The 26775-nt window shown below is 41.3% G+C and overlaps 1 protein-coding gene across 1 annotated transcript; it reads left to right on the forward strand.

Annotated features, from left to right (window-relative positions):
* The first annotated feature begins 11711 nt into the window (after window positions 1–11711).
* Window positions 11712–26762, forward strand: LOC115052383 (aquaporin-3-like). Its single transcript, XM_029516454.1, has 7 exons — window positions 11712–11720; window positions 18770–18994; window positions 20559–20705; window positions 21935–22043; window positions 22929–22939; window positions 25968–26152; window positions 26570–26762. Exons 1-7 carry the CDS (start codon window positions 11712–11714, stop codon window positions 26760–26762), a joined length of 879 nt encoding a protein of 292 aa, XP_029372314.1.
* The last annotated feature ends 13 nt before the right edge of the window (window positions 26763–26775 follow it).

The raw sequence follows: 26775 nt of genomic DNA on the forward strand, positions 1-26775 counted from the left end.
GATTTTGTTTAATCACTTTTTTTTTTTTCCCAGTCCAGGCTCATTTCCGACTACCGTTGCAGGACTGGGGGGAACTCAGTATCTCGCAGGGCCACAGCAGTGCAGGCGTTATTTTGTCACTTTGATTCTGGAATTGTTTATTTGTTTGCATTTGTTTTCCTTGCCTGAGCCAGAGGGGAGTGTAATGCACCCAATACTCCACATCCAGAAACTGATACAAAAACAATTCTGCTGAGTCCAATACGTGTGAGATGCACTGGTGCTTTAAACTACAAATAAAACCACCAGCTCATGAAAGCATCAAATTGAAATATAAAACTCAATAGGGGACCTTGGAAAAGCAATATCGCAACATGAATGCTCACATAACATCAGAGGAAGTCGTATTTGAAAAACTGATAACGGTGAATGATGTTTTTCTCTTTAAGCAGACCAAGGAGAAGGACTTTTTCAAAAATGTGACTGCATAATGGAACAACTAAAGTTTGGAGCAAAACTGTACAGCCTAGAGAAACTCGGCTGTCCTTGCCGAGTGATGTTTGCAGGAACAAAGACGCTGCTGAGTGGATTTGTTGTGTGTGCACATGCATGTAGACATCAGTCGCGTAATGCTCTGGCAGGAAGCTGATTAAAGAGTGAATGAGGAAGTTGATTCTCAACCCACAGTGGACCAACAATGTGCAGGATAATCAGGCCCGGCTCCTATCCATGCAGGTTAATTAGGGTTAAATGATAATTAGGACACTATTAAAAAGGCAAACAACCACAGAGGACCCTTAATCCGCACAATGCTGTGCTGCTGTGGGTCGGTTTGTTTGTTTGTGGCGAGGTGTAAGTTTGCAGAAAACACGGTTTTGTGCATCCAGTATGTTTTCAGCGTGTCAAGGCCGTGTTTCCTTATGTGTGTGGATTTTTATGCATCCGTGAAGAAGTATTCATTCATTTGAATATGTTTGAGAGTCTTCTCTTTTAAGCATGCTCCTTTGCAGAGGTCCGACCTGGAGCCTTATTATGAAGTAATGTTAGTTTTCATGACTTTGCAGAGATGAAGGTTTTGGCAGACAGTGTAATTCTGTTTAATTCACTCAAATAATGAATGAATGCATTAAAACACTTTCATGTCAAAGTCAAGGTCCAAATAGCTCGGCACCAGAAAAGTTATCTCTGAAAAACATCAATATGCAATGTAGTTTGTTTTTTTTGTTTTTTTTTACAACATCCACGAGAGCATCATATTAATTGCTGCAGGAGAGAACTTCCCCAGAAAAATAAACCAAACTGAAAACAGAGTCATGACTAATACCCAGAATGCCTTGCACCATAACTGATAGGATGCAAATGTGTCGGGGCTGACCTGGTACATCCTCTTTGTCCCTTCTCAAATACAACAATTTGCTTCCATTTTGTCCTCGCAAATGTGACACCAGGATGGTGCAGTGACAAATTGGAATTGATTGGAGCCTTAGCTAAAATGTCTCAGGTTGTGACCCCTGACGCTCAAAAGCATTTTTCTGTATTAGTATTCTGCACCTTGCAACTTCTACCTGGCAGCCAAGGTCCTGGAGCATGAATGGAATCAATCTGCGTTACTGAGTCTTTTCAGTTTCCTTTGGTTCATCTCAGCAGTTTAGTAAATTGTATTTCTCCTCCATCTCATTATTATTGGGATTATTATTTTGCACTGTTGCTACATAGTAAGGTCTCACACTTAAAGCTTCTGATCGATGTAAACGGAGACAGTTCCTTAGTTGTTCTTCTTGCATGTTAAGTGATAAATGCAATTATGTCCAATGGTCTATTTATTAATCTTTGAGGAATTAGCAACATTGAAGTCAAGAGGAAATATTTCAATCCCCCGAGTTCTTCATTTTGCGACAATAGGGTGATTTAGAAAAAGTACGCCCCTCAAATTTGCTTTATTGTTATTGTGATTCATCGTAGAAATCATTCATTCATAATTATTATTGGCAGATATTGGCATAATGTAGCCTGTGGCCCTGACAAGGATAGTAGAGGTGGTGGTGGTTTGTAATCCTCTTTAGGGTCTCCACATCTCAAGGGTTGGCACCGAACTCCTTCCCTCTGCAGCACCCAGATGTGCATAAGGTAAATTTATCAGCACAAAACACCCTCGGCATGCCTGACTGAAAGCGGGAGCTTAGCACTGATAGCGCGGCTGTAAAGTAGCAGTGGGCATTTTATTCCATCTTATTTTTATTTTATTTCTTTCTTGGAAGGTTATATCTGGAGGCCTCCTGTGATCCGACTGCAACCTGACTGAGTAATTCCTGAGCTGTGATAAGGGCTTGGATAAGCATAATGACGTTTGGAGGTGTGAAGTTTTTGCTCCCTTTAAATGGAGATGGTGATTCTTTCCTTACACTTCTGTGCTTATTTAGAGCCCAGACTATGGCCGGGAATTTCAATGGTGGTTGTTATTCACAGACAGGTTTTTCTCCTGTGTGTGTCGGTGTGCTTGTGAGTACCTACTTGTGTGTGTGACCGGCATTTATTTTCGCTGTTCTACCACCCAACTGGTCCCGCTCCTTCCTGATGAGAAAACCCGGCAGTGTGAGAGATTCTTTGTGGGAGGTGAATGCTCACTATCTGCTAACTGTACAAGCACCTTTATCAAGGGGTGTGATTGGAGGCTTCATGATGATGATTTTTATTTTTAAGCTGTGAGGCTGTCGGGGCTCGAGGGATTTCATTGTCGACTTGTTGGTCCAGACTGAAAAGTCTTGACAACTTTGAGCTAGTTGGCCCAACGCCTTTTGGAGAAGCCAACTCTCAATCTCATCATCATTATGTCAAAATGTCAGCTACCCACTACTTTGTTCTTTGTCCAAATACCTGCAAACCTACTGACATGGCCATCTACCTGAGCTGAGCTTTGTGTTTGCTTAAAGTCGACTTCAGGGATATTTTCCTACATATTCTTCTGTACTAAACTCTGATGGAGTAGAGATAAATAAAAACTACACAACACAAGAAGCTATCAGCGGCTGACACACAAACAACCACCATGTTGCTATGCTGCCATCTATTATGTAAGCACCAGTCTGAGGTTACCAGGTGCTGTTTTTCTGTAAAAGTTGGTAAATGCATGAGATGAATAATTATGGCAAGCTTTTGCTAAAATATGGGGCACATTTGCTGTTGCTAAAGACGGCTCTAAATAGTTGGGTAGTTTCTCATGCACACGAAAAGTGTGAGTTCACGGTGTGGCTCGCTGCAAAGATCAAAGCCAAATGTGGAGCTCCTTTTTGGCACCTACAAGCCCACCATATTTCATTTTGGAGTACATTTCAGTGCCCACAGGTGGATACTGGGGTGTTAGTGGGGATCAAAAAATGAGTGCAGCAGACGTCTGGGTGCAGCAGTGGCAGCAATGTGAGCAGTCCAATGGCAACTGGGGCTGTGAGAGTGATTTTCTATTGCTGCTTTGTAATAGGTGGATGTTGGATGTGTGATACGGTAAGTGGAGAGTATATGGGCTGTCGACTACTGTACCTTCAGAGGCCCTTTTTAAGGGATTACCACTTATATTTATTAGACAGTTATAACATTTCCTCTGAGCAAAGAATACAATGCGGTCCGATGATGGCTTTTGAGGGATAATGAGAAAACCGGAGCTACAAAAGCTGCAGTTTTGATAGCAACTTATCCTTTTTTTTATTGTGTCAGGAGTGCCTTGTAGCCCTCTAAAAAGTGCTATTGCAGCTTGTAAACCCCAGAGCTGCAGATCTTTCATAGGAGAAATCACTTGACATTGATAAAATATCCAGAGCAAATGAACGAGGAAAAGGGGGGGTGGCAGAGGGAACAGAAGCAATTTTATAGCTGAAGTGCAGGGGGAAAAAAAAAAAAACAAAACAAAATACAATTACTGGGGGAGGAGAACTGGGGAACAGGTGAATGATGTGCATGGTTGAGGAAGTTTGACCCCTCAGCATTGACTGGCGTCGAGGTCCCACCTCACAGGACTGATTACAGCAACAGAAAATGTATTGAACGCCCCTTTCACAAAAAGGGACCATGAGTCACTGACATTTCACACATATTAGAATTGTCAATGCCACTTTGGAGACACAATCATGCTAAATGGCTTTTAAGCCTTTGTACGATTTGACTTAGTGCATATAAGTGTGTATGTCACTGGGCATTTCATCTTGAGCAGCTGGGATCAATAGCATCTGAGGTGGGATCTTTAGCTATTGTTTAAATGATATTAATAAATCCCTCTCACAGGCTCCACGCTTTGCTGACGCTTCACTGTACAAAAACCTACATATATCTGATACTGCCGGTGTTTGAAGGTGTTTTGTACTTAAAAGCAAGCAGTAGAAATATTTCTTTTCATGCAAGTTGCACAGTTAGTTTACTGCTGATGGCAATAAATACTTACAATAATGTTTAACTGTAATCAAACCTTTGGTGCTACAATGCATATATACAGTATGTACTTTATGCACACATAAACCTGAGGATATTAGAGATATAATGTTAGCCGCCTTTGGGTTAGATCTTTTATGTTATAAGTTATGATTCATCCCTGTTGACAAAAACATTTTGTGCTTGGCATGTTAACTGGAGTCTGGCAAGGTTCAGAAGGTTGCTGAAAAATACTGTTGCAGCTGTCATCAGTAGAGATAGTTTGGTTTGTGCTCCTCAGCTTTCTCAGGCAGGGACATAAAATTTGTCTCCATCACACAAAAGAAAAGGTCACTGTCTCTTACAGGTACAATGCAAGTTCCAGCTCCCCTTTTGCACTGTGCAGAGTCGCGGGGTTACAGTCTTTCCCATCATCAGATTAGCTCTTGTCCAATTTTTAATGACTTTTTTTTCATCCATGGCCACATTTTTAATGCTATCTGAAGAATAAATATTCCAACATTTTCAGCCTTTTCAATAAATTACACCACAGGTCAAACTGGCTGCATTTTCTATCTGAATTGCTTTGCTTTGATTGCCCTCATTCACAGCGTTCACACAGAGTGCTTTCAATGCCCTGAAGTATTGATCGAATTAGACAAAGAACCCTCATGAGGGGAAAAAAAAAAGAAAGATAGAATGCAATCATATTCCCATTACTGCCAAGCTGGGTGGGAGAAGCGTGTGCTGGCCCTTCTTCTGTAGTCAACCTTATTCAACATTAATCACTGTTCATTTCACACATTCTGTTCTTTCGCACCACAGCAGCGTCGGCACTGTTGCCCAGGTTGGTTTCCTTGGCTCTTTTCGAATTGAAGGAATCTGTCGACAGTCAGATTATTTGATATTAATTTCGCTAAGAGGTCAGAAATTAAATTCGGAAGTGTGAAATTAAATCTGATGTCTGCTGTGCGCATGAGGTCAACCATTGGAGAGAGCACTGAAGAAGGAATAAGGCAGGAAGCGCTTGGGTGTTACACGAGCGCTTACATAAGGAAAGACAGAATCGTGTCCTTAAATTCTGCCAATGGCACCTACGGACTTTGTCTCTGAGCAATTGTCTGGCTACGTTTTCATCACTGTCACACACCCTGTATATTCCTCCTCAGCCTCTGTCTTCACATATGACTCATATTCCAAATGTTGCAGATAAACTCTTCAGCTTGGCAGCGTAACCTTGTAGGGATTCTGATGTGCTTGGGGTTGATTTTACCAAGCGTTTTGACATCACTCAGCGGTTTTGTTTTTCTGAAGAAGTCTCAAGAGTTAGCAGCAGCAGTTTCGTTCGGTTTTTTTTTTTTTTTAACCAGAAGAAACCATATTTGGAGAAGAGCTGAAGATGAGAGGTGGGTGGATCTGATCTGTTACAGTCTGTCAATCACACAGAATCCACTCCATAATGTATATCTTGTTTCATGGTCTATCTTCCTCTAAATGGAACCAAAAATTCATAAAAAAAAAAAATAATAATAAAATCATATTGAATTGAAGAAGACTTGAAACTAAGCATTGAGACCATTAACTCATTACAATGTTTGAGCTAATGAGAAGTGGGGAGATTTTCCGATAGACTTTAATGTAATGGCTTCCTTTTATACACAGTGGAGTCACTTCCTGGTGGTCATCAGGTAAACCAGCCTAGAAAATAATTTTAAACTAAGTGAACAGAAGCGTTTAAGAGAACGAAGATGGGCTGCTTTAATTCTGTTAAGGGGCTACTGGACAAAGGGGGGATCTCCACCAATTTTTCATATCAAAGTCTGTTCACTGGTCTTGCATTATGTACGTGAAAAAAGTGAAATCCTTAAGTGGTTTCAAAGGGAGTCATGTAAAATCTAATAATTCCCTCAAGTGATGCTACATTAGCTGCTATTAGTTTAGCACGCCCAAATCTCTGACTGAATGGTGAGAGGTCGGGTTACAGTGTGGGTAATGCACGAGCTAGGTGGTGATAAGGAAGGAGACGTTTTCCCTGATGCATGTTCGCAACGCTGGAGGCTCTCGTTACACACCAAAATGAGGATTTTTCTAGAATGTTTTCAGTTACTGTTCTTGAACATGGTGTGCAAAAATGCAAAACATGATGTGCCGTGATGCTTCCAGGTCTTACGTGGTACTTTCGCACAGTAAACTACTGTGTGTCCATTTTCCTCGTCTGTGACAGTCATTGGAACAACCACAGATTATATGTAGAAGTTGACCTACACCATCAGGGGGCGACTCCAATGTTCATAAAAAGAAATCAGATCATATGAAAGTGGTCTCGGTCTCCTGAGTAGTTTATCTTTTCACCTGCTACAGAGCGGATCAGATTCTCTCCTTTCCCCTTCACACCTCCACCCCTCCTCCATGTTTGGTTTCTTCTGGTTTGAGACTTGAATCTTAGACAAAACCAATGGGTTACGTTCACTGCGACTATGATTTGCATTTATAATTTTTATTGCTTCATTGTGTTTTTATATTGTTTGATTTCCGCAGCTAGACTTAGAACTTCTGCCCGTATGTACACATGAACAGTCACCAATAGTTGTAATTGTTCCTCTGGCCTGTACGCGCCATGAATAGATCCACCTCTGATGCAACTCAAGTTCAGGAAACGAAATTCAAAACCATCCACAATCGTTGAAAACAAACAATCTTGGCCTTTCAACAGCATCTTCAGGTTTTCCATTCATTGCAGAGAGCATGTTGGCCACAAATCACACTCTGAAACCCACCAAACTAACAGCTTCAGTAATCACAAACACACAAGCGGCAGAGACGACTACGACAGCTGCTGTTAGTGTCACATTTACTGACGGAAAAACCCTTTTCCTGACAGCGTGAAAAAAAACCTGCCTCCTGATGGACCATTGCCTTGTAATGTAGCATGCAAGCACTAATTGGCATCTAGAAGCCCTTCTGCAGAAACTTGAAGAAGCTAACTATCGTCAAAACAGATTTTGTGAGTGTGTGTGTCTGTGTGCGTGTGTGTCTGTGTCTGTGTGTACTCTTTTTCCCCCTTAGGTTTATATTCATTATCATAGCCACGAGGCTTTCCATCTCGGGGACGAAACATCTGCTGTTTGGGCTTTTTGTTCAACTGACAATTATCCCTTGCAAAGATGTTGTGTACAAACATTTTTCACGCTAATCCTTTTCCCGATCATCGCACATTCATCATTCCTCGGAGTCTATCGCAGCAATATTTCAGCGTGATGCCAAAAATGGCACTAATATAACGCGTATGCAAGTTTGATTGTTCTATTTTTTCCTTTTAAATGAGCAATTTGGCTCTCTTCCACAACTTAAGTAGCTCTGATGGTTTGGGTGACATTTCTTTATTGTAAACTGCTGTATGATTTGCAGCTGACTGTAATGACTTTGGGCTCCATAACAGTAAACTAGGACTGACACAATCAAGGACGGACAGACCTGCAATTATATAACTACAAAAAAAAAAAAAAAAAGCCATCAGAGGTTTTAGAGGAGCAGAATCGGTTTCTGAGAGTTAATGTAGCTGTGTATTTTTACAGACATCCCCAATGTATGCTGGAGGAACAGCGTTGCTTGAACTGTGGAGGGGAAGAGAATTACTTTTGACAATTTGTCAGTGCTTTGAGAAGAGTGTGACTTTTCTTAATGGACACAGCTTAGGCCTCACGCAGCAGGATAGCACTGGGCAGACGCTCTTTGAAGAGGTTTTTACTGAGGAGCTTGCATCCCTGTTTTGCTTCCAGCAGCATTGGTTGATAGCAGAAAACCTCGACTAGCAAATTTGGGTGTATTGTATCATGGCAATGGCATTTAAGTTTAGATGTGCGTCTTGTGAGCTCCAGATGAAATAGCACCGGGCTTTTCCGTTTCATTCAGTAGTAGAACATAACAGCAGACCAGAAATTATTCTCTTGATGTGAAGGAATTCAAACCTAAGCTACGATGGAATAAGAGCAGCTCGTATCGATCCGGTAACAAAGTCCATCATGTAGCAGAAATATGAACCCAAGCTGAAAAACTACTAATAAGTAGTTTCACTTATTAGTAATTGCTTTCTAATATATCATAACATTACATACAATGGCTCACTGGCATGACTTAACATAGACAAACTCATATTTCAACCTCACGGTCAACAATTCTGACAATAGTTGCATAAGTGTCTGGTTAGATTTGAGAGGTTGCCTCAAAAAAAGACAAAAAGACAAAAAGACGTCTATCGGAAAATGTCTCTACTTCTCACTTGATTCATTACCAACCACCCCCCACCCCCCCCCCCCACCCCTCACACACACACACACACACACACACACACTTTCTCCAAAAAAAATCTACATGACTTTGGTCAAATTTTAAACTCACAGCTTCAAAATGGCAGCTCACAAGCTCTGTGAAACTGTAAACTGTAAAACTAAACATGGCAAAGCATGAGGAAATGAAATTCCTTTCATTTTGCCAACGAGAGAAATTGACAACAGGAAGCACCATCAGTATTTTTCAAATGTCCACTTAAGCTGTTTGATGATTGGGTCCGTCGGGTTAGCCGCTCAGCACACAACACAGCGCAACAGACAGTCTGATTGGCATTTTCCTTCATTTTCTAACAGGCATCAACTTCCATTCTCATACTGCCACGGAACTGCATTCACATGCAAATGGGACATGTAATTCAATTTCTGATGATGAGCACAATAATTGCGGAGCAGAAGCAGGCATAATGTGAAAGCAGAGCTATAGGTGGTTATGCTAATGCTAAGGTCAGGGGTTAAACTAAATGGGGCTGTTCAGGGTTCAGCTGCATCTTGGCTCTCTTTCTTCTCTGATCTCTTTAAAAGCAACATATCATGTAAGCAGCTACTGTCATAAAACTTCAGGAAGAGGTGGAAAAGAAAGAAGAAGGAGAAGGACTCTTTGGTCCTTGTTGCTGCATACAAAACTAACACACATACGTACATACAAACAAACCAACAACAAAAAAATCCATTTCAGTCACTTGTCAATCTGTCGGTCAGACAGTCACAGCGCAGATGGCAGAGTGAGGGATTAATGCCAAGGTAAGGAGAAATATAGGTCAAAAGCTGACAGGGTTGAAAACACAATGTAAACAGACCTCACATTCTGCTTAAATAATGGTGTGATTTTTGCACAGGCTAGTTTGCAGCAGGTTGAATTCAGCCCCCCCCCCCCCCCCCCCCCCCCCCCAACACACACACACACACACACATAACAAATCCCAATTTAGCCACCAGTTAAGGTCATTTGTCATTTCTGTGTGTGTACAGATACAACAAATTAAAAGTTTGACTGTGAAAAGGACAAATAAACAACTTTCTGATCAAGGTGACCGTGAGCTGTGTCCGTGGAAAAGAGGTAGAAAACACAGCAAAATCAGCGAAGGCTTGAGAGTGATCAACACAAGATTTTTGTGTGTGATGAGGTACAAAGAAAGCAAAAGAAAAAGCATCATTGTGAAACAGAGGTGGCAGACGGGCTTCGGATTGGAAACAACATCATATTGTTACCTTATAATTTCTCAGGTGGAGGAGGAGTCCTGCTGTCTGTATCCCGAATGGCTTTTCTCCTGAACAGGATTGTGCTCACATTGTGTATTTTTATTTTTATGTATCTATTTTTTTGTGCACAAACATAAAACTCCGTGCGTGTGTCCATTCAGTTTTCTTCCTCCGTTTTCATAGCGATTCACGCGTTGGTGTGCCGCTATTTTGTCCCTTCGCAGCACCCGTAACTTTGTCGTCCTGCTTCCGTTGGTTACGTCACACAGGTGAACGACAACGATTCGCTAATGTTTCGTTTCGTTTATATATATATATATATATATATATATATATATATATATATATAAAGCAATTAGCAGCTTTAAGCGGAGTTAAAATATTTTATATTATATTTCGTATTTAAGGAAAGTGTTGCCTCGGGCTTATGACACTTCGTTTGAATTTAAATGAATCTTAAAGAAAGTTTATAAAGTTATTTTTCTGTGATTTCCAATCCAGATATGGTGTTAATGTGCCCCAAAAGATTGTTTGTGAATATATTCCTATATTTACTTTGTTCAGATTTGTCATGAATAAAAAAAACAAATGTTAAACTTACATAACTGCCTGCTGTCATTTGTCTTTCTATTCTATAAAAATATACGGAAAAAATAAAAATGTTTATTATATTTAATATTTAATATTCAGGCACGGTGATTAATCCGCAGCTACCCTGTGATTAATCAGATTAAAAAAATCACCTTTTTTCACAGACCTAAATTTGATGTTTTTCTCTCAAACTGATGATATTTCAGGGCTGTTGCCTCACAACACAATGTTCGATTCCTGGTCTTTGTGGAACTTACATGCTCGTCCCTCGTCCATATGCCCATGCATTGATTTATTAATGAACTCAAAAAACACAATGTGGTGGCCCAATGTCCGCTGGTCGCACAGATAGCAGATTAAATTTCATACAATCTGACGTCACTAAGGCCCAAAAATAAGTGATCTTATTTGCTCTCGACTTGTGCAGGAGAAATGTTGAAAAACCGAGTTCAAGTCTCTTTACTTGACACAAAGGGGTTTGGTACATGTGTAGGCAGTAGGCAGCCAGGAGGCAGAAAAACAAATCTGACAGGGAGTAAGCTGAAATCTAGGTCCTTCAAACTAAAAAAAAAGAAAAAAATCAACACATGAGACCAAGAGAAACAAAAGAAAAAGGAAGGCAAGAGCAGAGACTAAATATATGAGGAAGGGGACGCCAGCAAGGCGCTGGTGAAGCCAATCAGGACGGGGCTGCACGGGGGCAGGAAGTACGATATCTGCAATGATCTGGTGATATAAGATCAACATCCACAACAAGATCAGGACATGACAGAGGTTACGTACCCGACTCAATGGGCTGACAAGGTCATGGTGGCAGCACAGGTCGCGCTTTTATGACGTTGAGGGAGGAGACCAATTATAATTGCCGAGCTTGAAAAGGTGAACAGAGTTATAATCAGTGATTTATAACACTTGCACGTTGATGCAGATGACAAACTTATTTTTAAAGAAACCATAGAGCGTAAGATTGAGTCACACCTAACACCGTGTGCTGCCGCTGTAAGACAAATATTAACGGAGTAACAATGGAGCTGAAGCTGAGGGCTGTTGCTGCTGTCGAATATTGTTGATATATTACTGCGCTGTAGGTCCATAATTTAGACTTTTATCATACAGTTTACCGTGATGGATTATTTTAAATCATACAGAGCTAAAGAACGTCACTGGAGACATTAACGTCCTCCACTTGTTTCGAAGATGCCTCAGGTAGAAAGTGACTCATCTCGCTGCACTCTCTGCTGCACCTTCCCTCCAGACGCAGTATCAGAGCTGAAAGCTCTATTACACCCTGCTGGGCTTTATAATGTAATTTCTCACAAGGCAAAAGCTTATAATGTATCCTCGTATTCGCTTAGGTCTGTTTAACACAATAGAGTTTTTCATTTTCGCCCGTCTCTGTTTGGTCATGGTAATAGCTGCTGAAACCGCACATGATGGAGCCACAGTGAATAGTGTTTAATGCGCTTGGATTGAGTCGGGGTTGCACTCTTTATTTCAAAGGCCATATGAAGTTATGAAAGGCTATTCATAGCTTTTCTCCATTTTGAAACACAGACCACCGATATCACTTATGGGCTATTCGTGCTGCAATTCTTTGTTCTGTTATTGATTGTTGTGTTCAACTATCATGAGATCAATGTGAAAACACACCAATGCTTTTCATTGTTTGGTTTTTATGCACATTTATCCTTTAATCGTAAAATTAAATTGCTTTGGATGATTTATTTGTTTCGATTTTGTTTTTTTTTTTTTACAATTTTCTTTGACACAAGTGTGTGTTTTTGCTGAGTAAAGGCAACATTCAGATTTTATATTCAGGAAATAGCTTCACTTTTCAAGGTTAACATCATTTAATTTTACTTCACATTCTTCAACCAGATATGCACTTCACTAACCCTCTTAAAACCCTTCAGTAAGTAAATAAATTATTTTTCAGAGCCTTTGCTGCATCTGATTTCCAGATCAGCTCACCTAGCAATATAATTATAACCTGCAAAACAACAACAATAACAACAAAAGAAAAAAACTGCAGCGGTTTGAGTACACGGGCACTACTAGAACATGAATGCAACACTTATACTATAATTTCTACCTGAGCCAAATCTGTGGCGTGCTCCTCCCAACACATTTTGTTTCCACACTGTTGTTCTCTATCATCCATCCTAAGTGTGGGCCTGGGACAGTGATGGCCGACAGTGATGGATTGGCATGGACAGATTAAGCACCGGCTGTCAGACAGTGTCTTTCCCTGCAGAGAGCATCTTTCTGCCTCTCTCAATTCCACAGGTTAGAAAGAATCAAACCTCTAAGTGACTTCAGTTAGTGCACAGCCATGTTCCGAGCGTGTTTGATCATTAGAAGGCAGACAGGGTTCTGACACATAGGCTTAGTCCTCTGCGAAAATTATTCTGATGGGGTTTTCAAACAGGTCTTTCTCAGGCTACCCTGTAACTGACTGAAAAGTTGGAGGTTCAGCGAGAATCAAGCGCTCAGTTTACCTGCTGCCCTCTGCAGATGCAAAGGTATGTTGACTGAAACGTATAAATGCAGGCCGGAGAATTGTTTGTGTGTGTTTGTCTGAAGATGGGACGTTATTGGTATTTAATGCATGACAAGCTGTGCTGTCATCAAAAGATAATGCAGCACATCTGGGCAACTTTGGCATCCACAGTCATTTGAACCTACACTTTATCAGAATAATCAATATTTTATCCCAGAATTTCCTATTGTGAAGAAGATGGAACTACTTCATGATGAAATGGTATTGATGACTTGTGATCATTTATCCCGCCATCGTGCCATCATATATAAAATAGTTTTTATTTTATGCTGTGCAGCCATGAAAATATGCCAAGGTATGGCGTAATATGCCGAGGTGGTTTCCACTAGACCTAAAGACTTGACAATATGCTCACTTAAGTATTACACAGCAGCCTATGAGGCACAAAAACTACAATCTCTGACTGAGGAAATAATAATACATGGCTTGAAGGCAGACCGGAGAAAATTCTTCAGATAATTTCAGATGCCTGCCAAGCAGCAAAACAATATGGCGGGATGCTACTAAGCATTACAATGACACTCAGCCTCGTAAACAGCCAAACATTATTATATACAGTAACTTTTAGACAGCTTAAAAAATACTAAGCAATAAACACTGTCTGCCAGGAGGCAAAGCTGCCGTGCAAATGGCAGGTGGACAAGTGGTTGTTGATCCTTTTAGGCAGCAAAGTGGCTTGATGTGTCATTTTGTTGCCCGTCGCGTTGCCCCAACATGCTTTGCAGCCTGGATGTGTCGTGGCCATTATCTGGTTTTCTTGAAGCTGTGCAGAAGCTGTCTGCTCTTGCACAGATCTGTGCAACGGGGACTCTCAGGCGTACAGGCTTCCCATGAATTTTGAACAGCAGTATGATTTGTCCAAATGATCCAATATAAGATTCAATCTATTTCCATGTATACTTTAATTAGAACGTATTTGTACAAATTACACCTTTTATTTGACAACAATAAAACACTCCAAAATGTTAAATGTGAAAAAAAAAAAAAAAATGGAAATATGCCAACCTGATCTACTTTAATCACATGGTGTAGTTAAAGCTCAAAAAATAAATCACAAATTCAGGCCACTAATCCTCTGCCGCTCTCTCTCCACTACTTGTCCTTTTAGTGTCAGTACATTTGGTGATGCAGCTCCTATTTTAAACAGGATTTTCAATTTTTACTTTGGGAGATTAGATAGTGGAGGGATTCACTGCTGACACTGGGAGCCGTGCAGAGAAAGACAATGGCACCGTATGAAAACAACTGCAATTGCTTATAGTATGAAACATTGGCAGGAGTTTATTACTTCGCTGCAAGAAAGTGTGTCCAAACATTTATTTCACTGACGATGTGACCGGTTAGCATTGGAATATTTAATTAGTAAGTGATAAAACATGAAGCTGGAACATTTGCTTTATTAATCATTTAAAGATACACATGAATGTATTCAGAGGCTCATCAATAATATTCGTCTCTGGGTATCTAATGAAAAGATGTATTAGTAAAAGCAAAGTGAAACCCCCTTTAATAAAGTGTCAGTGCTGAATGTACTTCTACAGCAGGTGATGAAATGAGGCATATATGATGTAAAATATTCTGTCCTTGAATTGACCATGACAGATTTTTTCTCCATCCCAGGATCATCCCTCTGTTGTTCACCCTTCATGCTGAAGTTGTAGGTGCCTTTTCACAGCGTGTCCTCGGTGAAACACTGAAAAAGGTTTTTTCTCTATTTGTGGACAAACAGCAACAATGCCACTCCTCTCTGCTGCCTTTGCTTTTGCGCTTCCATTTGCCATGAAAGAATGAAATTAGAATTCAATTAATATTAATGTTTGTGTCCCAATAAATAAGCTATTTCTGAAATCTGTAGTATTATGAGAAATATATGAGAAACATTTTCTGTTCAGATGACGATAGCACTCCTCTTATGTAACATTACGCCTGTTGTGGACGTGAGTAGAGGTCAAATGTATCTCTATTCATTCACTTTGAGTCCTACAATTGGCCCTTTGTTTTTGCTCTCCTCTCTTTCCCTTCCTCTCCTCTCCTTCTGTCAAAAAAAAAAAACAAAAACAAAACAAAAACCCAACAACTTGTAATTATTCACAAACTTCTCTGAGTTTGCACTTTTCCATATTCCTGTCCTGCTGCAGCGTGTTTAAAATGCAGCGCGAGGGTTTTTGTTCCGGTCCATGGACGGACCATAACAAACCTGCTCCCACATGACTCGGACGCATCATGTGTAGCATCATTTGCTGAATTGCGAGCGATGCTACGTGCAAACTGTGCAGCTTATGTGGAAAGTTGTTGGTCACTTCACTGCAGCACGTAGGCTGCAGCTTACAAACTGCTTTTGGGTTAGTTTTGTTAAGAGACCCTTGCCAACGCCAACACAAAATGTTTCTGCCATTCTCCCCAACAGTTGAACAAAAGAATACGCACGCCATTCGATGTGACAGGCAGCAACGATGTGCTGCTCACTTATTTTTCCTTGACATAAAAGAGTTAAATGAAATATTGTTAGTCCATTTAGAGCTTTCTCATGAACACTCAATAAAAGGCCAAGATGTTGTTGATAGTGAGAAGCACTGAAGCACTGCTGAGTTAAATATAATAATTTTTCTCCATAGAGAGGGAGAGAATAGGTGGTTCTCCAGTGGTTTTATTAGTCCACGCCGAGAGCTCGGAATCAGATCAGAAGATTTTTTTATTGGTTTTTGCTTCAGAATTTTCATCAGCATCTTATGAAAAACATGCATCTTCAAAACTCTGTCTTTTTATGAGCTGAGATGTTTTAAACAATTTATAAAAGTGAGGGTTTTCAACAAGGAAGGGGTGTCACTGCAATTTTTTTTTTTTTTTTTGAATGTGTTGATTATGTCTACTACCCCCCCACCCCCCCACCACTTCGGTCTAAATGGCCCCGAAAGGCCCAGAAACAAATTTACGTGCTAAAAGAAATACATTGGCCCGTAAAAATAACCAGCAGAGAACCTTTTGTACTTTAGCTACCACCATAACTTGAAAATGCTTTTCCATGATAATGCTAGAGGAGACCAAACCATAGTCCCACACACAGCAGCCAGAAAGTGCACTCTCATTACACTACATCAACTCTTCCAGCTTTTGCTTGTCGTTCATATTTTACCCATGTGGGCTGCAGAGTTGCATTATTATTATAATTTTTTTTTTAATTCCATTAGAGTGTGACTGCAGAATATATAGACATGGCTGATTGGGGATATTACCAGATACCCCTGTGTTTGAGATTCTGAGTGCCACGCTAATATGACAGGAGGAATACTGATTAGCTCGATTCTGGGATGTAAGCTTGACATTGATGTTATGCTAATGCAGGGCCACTCTCCTGACCAAGTCCACACCTTCCAGCATTAGCCGTGAATTTTCATACGATCCGACGATAATGGAAACTCATTTTATTCTGTGGACTACATGGGGCATAATCATGGCTATGTAAATAATAAGTGGATTCCCATTCATCTTTGCCTCTTACCTTTGTCTCCTCGAACTCACCCACATAAACACGCAGCCGTCCTGCTGAAAAACATCACAAGTTGTTTTATAAATAACGATATATGACCTTTGATTTTTTTTTTTTTTTTTTTTTTTTCCCCACGTGGAACACAACACAATGCATTATGAATCCAGCTCAGGAGTATAAAATATAAATCAGGAGCGTGTGTGTTTAATTTTTAAAGTGCAAAGACAAGATTAACCCAGCCGTGGCTGTGGTTGGCGGCAGCGGGTCAATATCAGAGAGACAAACAGTTGTAATCAGTGTGACAAAAGGCTTGCTGGGGCAACCAAGAGCAAGCATTGCTGGGATTTTTAGTTTCAAAATCAATTCATCTCGCATGCAGAAGGCTTCGACTAAACAAACCCTGCATTTCAGCAGAAGTGGCGGCCTGCTGGTTGGGACATGCTGTGTCTTACATGTCCTGACAGAAGAAGGTGTGTGTGTTCCTCTGTGTTTGTTAGCTTGTTTTCTGCTCCTAAATCAAGCTGCAACAAGAATTCCACTTGTTTATATTTGATGTGGAAAGACAATTATTTTTAATCAATTAAAGTACACATTTCCATAATACAGCCCAGCAGGTTCTCGTTGTTTTGGCTCTGAGATTCTACAGAGGCCGCATCACTTTCAGTAAGCTACCTTTTTCACCGCTCTTCCTCAGCATGTTGAGTCCACAACAGTAAAAAAACACAGAGAAAGAAAACCCAAGGCAGCAGCCTCATGAGAGAGCACTGTGGAAACAGACAGAAAAAAAAATCTTAGATAAATATGGAGTTCAGTAAATTAAGCAATATTTGAATAAAGATGTTAATTGGGGTTATCATGGGGATGTTTTCTGCATTGTGCCAAAACAGCAAGTCAGTCTGATTTTAACAATATCACAGATAAAGCTTCCTGTCCATTCCCATCACACTAATGTGCTGAACAAAGCAGGAGATGTGAGCATCTTAATTACTCTGAGATACTGATAGCACTTGCATTAGCTTGCTAGAGGAGAATTGCACAAATGTGGTCAAAGCACACACACACACACACACACACACACACACACACACTGTTCTCTTCGTAGATTAACATTGACAAGCTCCTTGAATGTTGCACCTTCAGTGACTAAAGTGAAATTTTGGTAGGTCACTTGCAAGGTCAAGCTCTTCATCACGAGTGCTGATTTCTTCCACAGATAATTGTCGCTCGCAGCTCATGGCTGGATGAGTGAGTTTGTGTGAATTTGATGAGTTTTATTGAGCAACGCGTACTTCATCATCCCAATATAAGTTAACATACTTCTATCAGTGCTTGGCACTGCATTTCGATAACGCTGCTGTATTATCATAATATGTGACAATAAATGGTAGATCACATATAGATTACCGAGTTTCCCTCGACCATCACCGCAAGTGCACACACGTTCAAACTGTAATTGTATCTGGTGGAAATAAGTAGCTGTATTCTACTCATTATGGCTCGGCCTCATCGTGGCGCCGATGACCTCATCCTATTGATTCTGTTGTCATAGACCGCCGAGGTTGAACCAAACTGAACGGAATGGAGTCAACATCATGCAGGCAAAGGATTTAGTGAATATTACTTAAAAAAAATTTTTACATTTTTTCAGTGAATTGAGGCATGTTTTGAGGACATTAGAGTGCCCGAAGATACACTCACCTCTTCTTTCGTCTCAAAGGCCACGCTGGGCTTTCAGTTAAGAGTCAACATGGATCCAAACATTGCCAGGTTGTGAGGAATTAGCTAATTAGCACCGAAACGCCACACAATGAATGAGGAAAGTGTTTATCAGTCTCCATGGCAACTGACTGTTCCCACTCACATGTGCATCCCACAGTTTAGCAGTTTATTTATATGTGACCCCCTTCATGTGGAGAGCCCTCTACAGCTGTGAGTGTGAAGTGCTTGTTACGAGGGATCAATCATCCCACGCCCCTCAGGATGGACTGTTTTGCTTGATAAATCCGAACAGAATGACTTAGATTTTATTTGGAGTGCTGTTTAATTGGGAAAAGAGAGCTTGAAGCTCCGAGAGCAAACGTCCAACTTTATGGCTTTGTTTTTCGGATTTGGCTTCGGTGTAGAGGGATAAATGTGGAAAATAAGTCAAATCAGAGGTTTAGCTGCCAGAACAACTGTGAGGATGAGATGGGGTGAAATGTGTTTCAGGGAGGCAGCGAGTCCGAGGGAGGGCTCCTCAAGAGAGCCCTAAAAGTTACTGCCCTGCCCCAGTCGCTCATTATTAGACCACTGAGCCAACCTCAAGGTAATCGTATTATAACTGCATCATGGGCAAACAAAGACATTTTGGAGAAGCTGGCAGGGACCTTTCAGATCCGACATGTGCTCCTCCGCCAGGCCCTGGCTGAATGCCTGGGAACCCTTATCCTCGTGGTGAGTACACAGTTTTGTTTTGTTTTTTTTTTTTTGTTTTTGTTTTTGTTTTTGCATTAATCCAACCGGGTGCTGAGGGGAACAGCTCATTTGTGTTAAACAGGGTAAGGCCAAATTACTGAATGTTTATTATGCTCAGAATAACTTAGTTTAAATTTTAATGTAGAGGATTATCTTCTGATTATCGTCTGCTACCGTTCAATAAAATCAACCCAAATGGGAATCTATTCTCTGCTGTTGTGTTATTTAGTCAATTAACTTGCCATGTTCAGTGTTAATGAAAAGAGTTTATTTTGGAAAGTTCTCTGACGGTAAAAGTCCCTTTGAAACATGAAATCCATCCACTGTGAGAAATAAAAAAAATCATTCAACGTATAGCGTACAAAAATGTTCGAAAAAGGAAATTAAAGCAATGCTTCTTAATGCGTCTGAGATTCAATCTTCAATCAATTCAAAAGGTGAGCACAATATTTTCTACAGTTTATTCACACATACCACCACATCATTATGAATGGCCAACAAGATGGACATCTCTCTTCCAAGAAATTAATCAAATCATTAAATTAAATCCTTTCGACACAAAGCAATAAAATATCCCAAAGGACTCTGCTTTCTCCAAACAGGTTTGTGTGTAGGAAGAGGTGAGGATGTTATCGTGTCTGGCAGAAGTTAAGTCGCCTGGTGACAAAAAAGCCAATAATTTGGTTTTGAGTGAAGTTCCCTAGGTCTCCTCCTTATGACTAATTTGATGTTCAAAAGCAGCGTTTTACAGCAGCGCTAAAAAGGTAAAGAAACACGCTCCTCTCCAATTAAAATTTCTGCTCGTCCATGAAACACTGAATAATTTGAACTTTATTCGTATAAGGTTGAAAGCTGAAGCACCTCAGTCAATTATCTCCTGCATTCATTAGCTTCAGCCTATCGGAATGACACAGAGAGAACCTTATAGTTTTATACTCTAACCTAATACTAATGAGAGACTTCATACAATATTTCACTCTGACAGGAAGCCGCAAGGTTCTTTCAAAAGGGTTTTTTAGACGGTGCAAAACAAGCCAGAATCCCATTGTTTCTCATGATGACCCACAGACGGCAGAAATATCACGAGAGGGCACCGACGGCGAAGCGCCGGGCCATTTATTATTCAGCTCCTCAGATGTGACTGATCCGCTAATTCCACGATACCTTTTGCTCCACCAGCAGTCGGTCCCCCCCGCTGGTCAGAGCTGGCTCTCCGTGGTGAAGGGCTCTGCGGGTGGAGACCCGTTGCCGTCTGCATCAATAGTCCCACGCAAAGCCCACCCATGATACGCACATGGCCTCTGAGGTGAAAGAGACACACCCTGGATGAGACAAAAAGCGGGACACAGTTGGACGCCTGACTCCGGGTCAGGCTGCCGTGGGGCTTTATTATTCTCTTTGAAGTTTTTCTACTTCTGTCTGCCCACGAAAATAACTTCATCTGCAGCTTGTTTCTTCCCCTGACACCAAAATCCTGCTTGGTCTGAAAAGGGTCTAAATTGTCAATAAATAGCTTGATTTGTTTTTCTGTTCCTCCGTCCAGATGTTTGGCTGTGGTTCAGTAGCACAGCTGGTGCTGCGCCGAGGATCCCACGGCACATTCCTCACCGTTAACTTTGCTTTTGGATTTGCCGCAACGTTGGGCATCCATGTGTACGGACAGGTCTCAGGTGAGGATAAACATCCGAGTGTTTCAAGGTCTCCTTTAAAAAAAATAAAATAAAAATCACATTTATACTTATTATTATACTAATTTTATGAGAATTTCCTTGTGAGTGCATATACATCTTTTTTTAACAGCAATTCATCTCTCTGCGTCTCTCTGTTGTAAATTCAGACATTTTATCACGGAAGGCTTTGGGGATTCATTGGCTTTTGATTCGAGTGGCTTTTGGAAGTTTTGGCACTTCAGACCAGCATTGGATTAGGATTTCTGCTACTGGGGTTTTAAATGAGAACAAAGCACGCTGATTTAAGAAATTACACACACACACACACACACACACACACACAAAGTGAAATCTGTCGGACCCAGTGATACAAAAACAGAAGGATAGGCAGGAAAAGGAAGAGAAATCCAGAAAAATGCACTTAATTGGGCAGCAATCATTTCCGTAGCTGCTTATTAAAGGATAAAGGATATCTCCACAAGACCTTTAATGTTTTCTTCTCTTCCATCAGAAAAAACAATGAGCCTGATAGCTTGACAGACGCCAAATATCAAGCGAAGTTAAACCGGCAGTTATCTGAAGTGCAGTATTCACCACGCTGATGCGTTAGCCAGACAGACAGCAGCTTGAGGCAGCAGGGGAGGCAAAGGAGGACGCGGAGGCCGAAAAAATACAAAGTTTAGAATAGTTCCACACTGACAGAGAGAAGGAGGGGACACTTACCCTTCAACCTGAATACGCCACGGCCTGTAATTGAAAGGAAAGGAGGCATTCAATCCACCATGTCGGTATCTTCTGTCAAAAGCAGCGACACTACAAAGGCTTCCATAGTTCGCTCCTGCTCACTCTTTTATAATGAGGATGTCCCCTCTCTAATGCACGATGCAGCTGAGAAAATAAGCTTGTATAATTAGATGGCTCCTATCCTGACACGATTACGTTATGAATACAAGTGAAACACCCACATGAGAGGGCCATCAGAGCAGCTCCTTCCCCCTTCAAGGTTAGAAAAAAAAAAGAATACTTCTCTGAATCTTTTCATCTTTCCAATTTAAATTGTGTCACAGAGACCCTCCATCCAAACAGGACTTTACCGAGGCTGCAATTACTGAGTAGCCTATATAGTATGCTGAGCCCTGCCTTCCTGAGAAAAAGGTGCTCTTCTATATGCAGGGGAGATGAAACAACCTCCATCTGTTTGACTCCTTGCAGGATTGGGCCATAATTTCTTTCTGTTTCTCGTCTCCAGGTGGTCATCCGAACCTGGCGAGAGCCTTGGAGGAAGTTTTCCTTGTTCTTCCTCTTCCAGACTCTTGGGGCCTTCATGGGTTCTGCAATCATATTTGGCATCCATTCTGGTATGTGTTTAACCTTCTCCAATCCTCAAGCAGATCAAAATTGCCGTCATTGGTTGGCGCTCCAAGCGTACTCAGGTTCTGGGTTGGGGATAAAAACCAGGATGGACCCCAGAGAGCCAGAATATGGAATCAAACCTTCAAAATAGAAGCTTGATATTGACATTTAAAGATTTACCAAATGTTGGAGCTACTGCCTAACAGTTTGAACAAAGCAAATGCTTGTTTGCCTTGAACAAACAAGTCAGTGAACAAAGGCGCATCAGCATCTGCACCTTTTTGTGAAGTTCCCGAACAATGAGCCCCGTATTGAGGTGTTTTCTTCTCCTGGCTCACTTAAACAAGCAATCAGTTAACATACAGTCCACGGCCATGCGAGCTACAGCCACAAGAGGCTGTTCAAAGGAGCGTTTGGAAAAGATGTAATGTCTATTGTATTAAGTTTAAGGATGTGCTGTACCAGATTTCATGGAGAAATTTCAATCAAAGCAACAAATGTCATCCATGTGTCAGTGATGGAGGAAAAGTCAAGGATGACCAAATCAATTAGGATGCATCGTGTGGCACCCGAATCATCTAGATGGTTGTAAAAAATGTTAAACCAGTCCGTATAATCGTGAGAAATATTTCAGTGACACAGACTGACGATCATCCCTGCAGCTACTACGGCCACAAACTGATGTGACTATGGAGTTATTAAGGTGCTCAGATTTGACTCAAATAGAAAGTGGAAGGTCATAAATACAAAAATACATCAATCAACTCAGGGCCTAAATCTTTGGAACGAGTCTCGGTCCGTATTGTGTCACGTGTGCTGTGCAGCTGTTGTTCCACAGTGTGTATATGTTTTGACCATTGATACAGTGATACCTCTCTATGTGTCTGTAGAGCCCAAAACAGTAAGAGCTGCTGCAGCCAAAAAGAAATCTGTGGCACATTATTTAGTTTGAATACTGTTTCAGTCCAATTCACTAAAATTACAATTAGAACTGAAACCTTATCATTGTGAACTCAAAACTCGGAGGCATTGTGGGACTTTGGCCATGGGAAGAGTGTGACGGGGCCCAATGCCACAGCAAGAATTTTTGCCACAATGACTTGATTTTTAAAAGTGGTAATTTATTAAAATTAGTAGGCATATATGGCAACTAACAAAGTCAAAGTCAATCACAAAGTCACAATAACGAACAGCAATCTGTTTTAACAAATAGCACAGAAACTACTGCTGTCTTTGCTCAGTGAACACTTCCAAACCATCCGAAGGATGGGAACCAGGAGCCAACAGAAATGAAGCCCGGTTTAAAGGTTGTGGGTTAGAGTCACTGTGAAAAACGCATTTCTATTCAACACACACCATCTGCTAATGCAAAGCACGTGAAGCAAAGAGAGCTCTCCAAAGAGCTACGATGAAGAAAGCTGGAAAGGGTTAATCTGTAAGTCTACACTGCAGTAAGGAGGAACCCCAACGCAGCAGCAAAGGATTTGAAGGAATCAATGGAACCGACTACCTGATCACTGCTTTCTAAATCAAATCAAATAAACACAGCTGTGTGTCTGTATTTTACCGAAGAGCACAGGAGGACATGGTGTCAACATGAAGCATCCTCCCAGTGGTGCATTACGGTGGAAGAGGCATTGTGAGCTCGTGGGCTGGACAGCCTGCCACCATCGAGGAGAAAATCTATTTCCAAGTTTATCGAGGAATCCTACTGGTTAATGTTCAGCTGCCTGCCAGCCTGGAGTTCAGTCAAATTTAGGTGACGCAGCAGAACAATGACCCTAAACAAAGAAGCAAATCCACCGCTGAATGACAAAAAAAATAAAATTCACATCCCAGGAGCTGAACGCACTGTGCAGCTCTAAAGCTATGGCAGGTGCTTGATTAATGGCATTATTTCGAACTAATTATTCATAGCAAGGGGTTTGCTTAATTTTTCCCGCCCCTGTGAGTGTCCTGTGGAAGCGTGGTTAGTAAATACAAAGTTTAACACTGTTTTTAATGTTATTCACTTTGGCACACTCTTGACTTGAGTTGAAGAGCAGATTTCATAACCAATCAAAAAGTCCTCATTTTGCTCACATATTATATAACTAAAAGTCTGTGGCCATCAATTGCTCTTTAAAAACTTCAATTTTAAGCAAAAAAGCACGCCATTCGAGACCTGAATGGGTACTTCAGGTCACAATGACACACGCAAGGTAGAGGTGAAGAGGCTGCAGCATAAAGCTTTCCCTCTCAAGAAATGTATGATTAAGACACGGTCGCGTACGCTGAAGACAAAGTGCACTGTGGCCACAGAATTATGGAGGACTCATACTGCATCACCGCTGGAGCCCGAAGTTCTTATTACTCAGATGTATTCTTGAAACCCGACAATCCAAAGGCCTAATAGCCAGCCGCATCACTTCAGTTCCTCTTATCCTTTTTAACCTGCTCAAAGCAGCAGGTCAGCGCCAGGATTCAAATGATCTCAAAGTCTAAACTCTTGATCAGAGTGGAGCAGCTCAGCAGTGAAAAGAAAAATTAAGTTCAATTAGACGTCGGTGTGTCAGAAGATAATGAAAAATAATCCTGCTGCTGCCGGCGAGATGTACGCTTGTCAGAAAGAGCTGACATTCCCGTGACAAGCATGAGTGGCATTTTCATTTTAGAGAGATCTGAGTGTGCCACTCAGCCCACAAGCTAGGTTATTATTATTTCTGGTTTGTTTGTTTGTTGGTCAGACACGAACTTCAGCATGTTGAACCACATTGACAACATTTACTGTGGGGCACTTTTGCCAGTGCAGTTTGCATGTGTTTATCCGGACACCAAACGTAAATCTGGACCAGCAACGAGCTGCAGTCAGAACGAAATCAGTGTGAGAACTCGTTTATTTCAGTCTCATCTGTACAAAAAAAAAAAAAAAAAATCTAGCACAAAATGAATAACAGTGCGACAAAAGTAGTTCTTCCAACATTACCCAAGATAAACGGTCTCACTTCTACATTAACACATACAAGGTCATTCAACACGAGCGTAGCGTACATGCACCTTTTTCTCAGATTCTCACACATTACATCTCCTCTCAGAGGCCTCCTTTAAAGTGTTACACCTTCATAAAACTGCATAAATGACGTGAGAACAGTCATAATGTTACTTCATCTGTTTACGTTCTTCTTTTCTGACCTTTACCTCATGATGCCACGGCATCATGGCGTAGTCCAACCGTTTTTTGTGTTCTACCAAACAATTCAGAGGATAAATGTCCACCATGCTCATCAAACATTCGTGAGGGATACATTTGCACACCCACCCAGTTGACAACTGTTGACTGGTTTTGTTTTTGCACTTTTTCTTTGAGGAAACTCTCAAGAACCCTGTTGTCTCTGAAATGGGGCTTCCTCTGTGCAGGTGTCAGCCACACAATCTCTCTTTGAAGCTCTGTTCCATTATTTAGCAGTGCTGCCCCTGCTGGCTAAGGTGGCTGCAAGCTGCTGCAGCCGCTCATTCACACCCTGACTCGCCACAGCATGTGCAGTCATCTATACTCTATCCTGCCATACGCTGTGAAGCCGATCGTTCTCAAGTCCACACCTGTGGTGATGCAACCGGGTGAACTGAAGAAAGCGCTCAGGTCTTCAGCTGGGCTCTCCACGAGGTGCTTCCGCTATCCACAGATGTCAGAGCACTTCGGTGCACAGCAGACGTTTTCTGATGACACATGATTGACGCTTACCACAGAAGTTTTTAGTCTCAGAGTGAACTGTTTCAGAACAAATCCAACCTGAACACCCCTGAATTGGTTTGTGTGAGTATTTGACACGCGCGAGGAGAAGCTGTCTATGCTCTGCTCTAATGATTGATTACACAATAACGGAAGTAGGTTTTAATTAAAAAGAGTTAAGGATCAAAAAAGGTAAATACCAGAATGTTCTGTATCCGAGAGTATTGGAATGGCTGCGTTGATCGTGTGCGTTCTGGCCATAGATGATCCACACAACAATCCGATCCCTGCAGGTCTGGAGGCCTTCACTGTGGGCTTTGTGGTTTTGGTCATCTGCCTGTCAATGTCGGCCAGGGACCTGGGGCCACGCTTCTTCGCTGCTCTTGCAGGCTGGCGAGGACACGTGTCAATAGCAATGCTGAAAAATTAAGTCAAATATGAAACTATCAAAATAGTTGTTCAATGTTCATATGATAGCTGTCTATGTACACAGCAATGATGTGCTAAGGTGTGCTGGAGGAGTCTCAGAAGTCAAGGCCAAGGCCAGAAATTTTGTGTCTAACTTCCTGGATATCCCATAATGCCATTCAGCAGCACCGACCCACCCACCTTGCTTTAATGCCAAATTTCTTCAAATGTCATACAAGTTATTTTTCTTCCAGACAGAGAAAACATTATAGCACTCGGGTTCAATCCCTTCGGCCTAATCCTCGCCCCTAAACTCCTGTTAACTTCTTTAAAGTAATTCAACAGGAGATAAATTTAATAAAAACCTTGCACTTCAATTTTTTGGTTTCTTTATTTCTTTTTTCAATTCTTCAGTTTCAGTGTAAACACCTACCGGTTCTTGGTGCCCATCTGTGCCCCCTTCCTGGGTGTCGTTGTGGGCGTGCTGATGTACCAGCCAATGATTGGACACCATTTAGAAGGAGAAGCACAGGAGAGGCAGACGGAGGAGGCGGTGGAGGTGGAAAGGTTCAAACTTTCCGATATTACAGCCGATGAAGATGCATGAGCTCCCCTCCTTT

Source organism: Echeneis naucrates, chromosome 12 (genome assembly GCF_900963305.1).
Source record: "Echeneis naucrates chromosome 12, fEcheNa1.1, whole genome shotgun sequence".
NCBI lineage: Eukaryota > Metazoa > Chordata > Actinopteri > Carangiformes > Echeneidae > Echeneis > Echeneis naucrates.

Excerpts from the sequence above, each read along its gene's own strand:
- LOC115052383 (XM_029516454.1), top strand. Across the intron at positions 18,995-20,558 it reads TGGGAACCCTTATCCTCGTG|ATGTTTGGCTGTGGTTCAGT; the intron begins GTGAGTACACAG and ends TCCTCCGTCCAG. Across the intron at positions 20,706-21,934 it reads GTGAGGATAAACATCCGAGT|GTGGTCATCCGAACCTGGCG; the intron begins GTTTCAAGGTCT and ends TCTCGTCTCCAG.